The sequence below is a fragment of the Penaeus japonicus genome, unplaced genomic scaffold (genome assembly GCF_977035675.1).
Source record: "Penaeus japonicus unplaced genomic scaffold, GWHDUDI00000001_assembly GWHDUDI00000003, whole genome shotgun sequence".
In the NCBI taxonomy this organism is placed as follows: Eukaryota; Metazoa; Arthropoda; class Malacostraca; order Decapoda; family Penaeidae; genus Penaeus; species Penaeus japonicus.
In genome coordinates this window covers 34,684,109-34,686,608 of record NW_028234405.1, presented here as the reverse complement: position 1 = coordinate 34,686,608, position 2,500 = coordinate 34,684,109, and the positions used below count along the sequence as shown (strand labels likewise).

Genomic DNA, 2,500 nt, shown 5'->3' with positions numbered 1-2,500 from the left:
GTAGCAACGCCGACACGGACGAGGCCGAATTCATCCGGATTCTCAACACGCGCAGTTACGCTCAGCTCAAGGAAATCTTCGACGCTTACGACAGCATCGCCGACGAGACCATTGAGGCGTCGATCGAGAAAGAGTTCAGTGGAGACATCAAGACCGGTCTGCTGGCCATAGGTGAGTTGACGTGAAGGTGGAGAGTGGTCGGTTTCTCTTCATTTCCTATCAAGAGTTGGCCCTTAAGGTCATTCGCCTGCGACGCAAAAAGACCATAAATGCGTGAATATTCCTTAGGAGAAGGTAAATGAATATCAAAGATAGCGATGAATTTATATATTCTATAAACAGCTGTGATAAAGTCGCCAATAGGAAACGCTTAATTCAGCATTAGTATTTCCTTTCATAATGTACTTTGCTAGTGGTTTCCTGAAAAAACACATTACTGTCTTCCCCTTAGTGCAACGCGTCAGAGATCCCTTAGGATTCTACGCAGAACGTCTGAACGGCGCCATGGCTGGAGCTGGCACCGATGACAAGGCCCTGATCCGCATCCTCGTCTCACGCAGTCAGGTGAAGGCTCACAGAAGAGGGAGAGAGGGAAGGGAGTTGGGAATGGAAAGGGGAACGAGAGAGAGCACTATCCACACTGGAGAGTCAAGTTGACATGCAAACTTAAACATGTTTTTATTGCTGTACATAATGAGAATGTTATAACTCGTATTGATTTAGTGAGGTACTGGCGGGGGTCACATTGCAGAGGTCACAGAAACGAAGTCGTAGGTGTTGAATCGCGAGGAGAGTGTTAATTGTTGGGTTAATGTGATTGTCACTTGATGTAAAAGCGTAGATATTGAAGGCCAGTTACAACTCGCCGTTTCCACCAATAAAGTAAACTAATAAGCTCCTATATCGATTGTTGGATACACTTCACACACAGATTAAGATTGTGAATGAAATAGGCTGTGACATTAAGAAACGTCAACAAATAACTTTAAACAGATAAATAGAAAGCCCCATCACCTCCTTCCCTCCACAGATTGACTTGGCTGATATCCGGTCCCGCTACAAGGAGCTGTATTCGTCCGACCTCGTGGAAGACATCAAGGCAGACTGCAGCGGAGACTATTGCAAGCTCCTCGTTGCTCTCGCTGGAGGAGAGTCACAGTGAAGACATCCGTTTCAGCCTATCTTCAGTGGGTGGAAAGACAAAGAGAGAAAACCGATAAAGATGAATGATTTAGATTTCCCAATACTGCACAAGAAAAATTGATAAAGAGGTGTAGTGGATAATAGAAAATAATATTGATTTTCACCTATAAAGGGTCAAGAGTTACAAATCTCTTTTACTAAGAAAAAAATGGAAAATCGTCGTTTGTATCTGATTTCGCACATGTTTTACGCAGGAAGTTTGAAATGTTGCAAATGCAGGATGATATGCTGAACATGTTTCCAAGAATAGATAAAGAAACAGACCATTAACTTCAAATGTAATTCAGTTCATATGCCGCGTATTCAGTCTGAGAAATATTTGATGACTTAACACTCTTTGTGAACGTATTTTTAAGGAACTAACCAAAGAACCATAATTCAGAACCTCGGTTAAAATATTCAGACAAGTTTAGCCATGTGATATACTTAGATTAACTTAGCCTTAAGTAGGATTCCTAGTATGCACTCTTGTTTCCCAAGTGCCTTCTTTGCTCTGTCAGGTCGAACCAGGTCAACAAAAACAAAACTACCAATACTAATGCCAGATTTGGTATGTGACCCCACCCCCACCCCCACCCCATCCCACTAAACGGAAAAAAATGGGGCGTTCTTTGTTTCCATATTGCTTATATTGCATTATCATTGCATTGGTAAGTTCCTATTCATTGGAAATTGGATCTGTGGTTTACCTCCCTCCGAAGTATGACTAGCCTTTAGCGACTCAGCGACCTTTCAGCGATTCAAGACCTACCTGGCTGCTGCTGCGATCCTACTCTGTTCGAGTGTGAATAAATTACATACGCACCTACCTGTGTTGCTTCACTGACCCTTCACCACACACTCAATTGTCCTGTGTGGATCGTGCAATGGTTGATGGTTGCGCATGAATACATTTATATCTATATATTATATTATATCTAAATATCTATATATATATATATATATAGTATATATATACTATATATATTATATATATATATATATATATACTATACGTATATTATCTGTATATTTCTACATTATAATATATATATATATATTTATAAATCTATATTATGTTTAAATATATATATATATATATATATATATAACTTTTTTATAATAAATATCTCTCTCTCTTCTCTTCTCTCTCTCTCTCTCTCTCTCTCTCTCTCTCTCTCTCTCTCTATATATATATATTATAAATCTATATATATATATATTCTATATATATATATATATATATATATATATACCTGATTATATACATATATATATATATAACATATATATATTATTATATATTTACAAATATTAT

The 2,500-nt window shown here is 38.0% G+C and overlaps 1 protein-coding gene across 1 annotated transcript in view; it reads left to right on the top strand.

Moving 5' to 3' along the window:
• LOC122260237 (annexin-B12) overlaps positions 1-2,010 on the top strand; it is a 13,000-nt gene extending 10,990 nt beyond the window's left edge. Inside the window, exons 9-11 of the mRNA XM_086534759.1 lie at positions 1-171; positions 452-564; positions 1,031-2,010. The exon at positions 1-171 is cut by the window's left edge and continues 22 nt beyond it. Of these exons, the coding sequence (XP_086390885.1) occupies positions 1-171; positions 452-564; positions 1,031-1,162 (416 nt within the window). The 3' untranslated portion in view covers positions 1,163-2,010. The remainder of the gene's footprint in view (positions 172-451; positions 565-1,030) is intronic.
• The last annotated feature ends 490 nt before the right edge of the window (positions 2,011-2,500 follow it).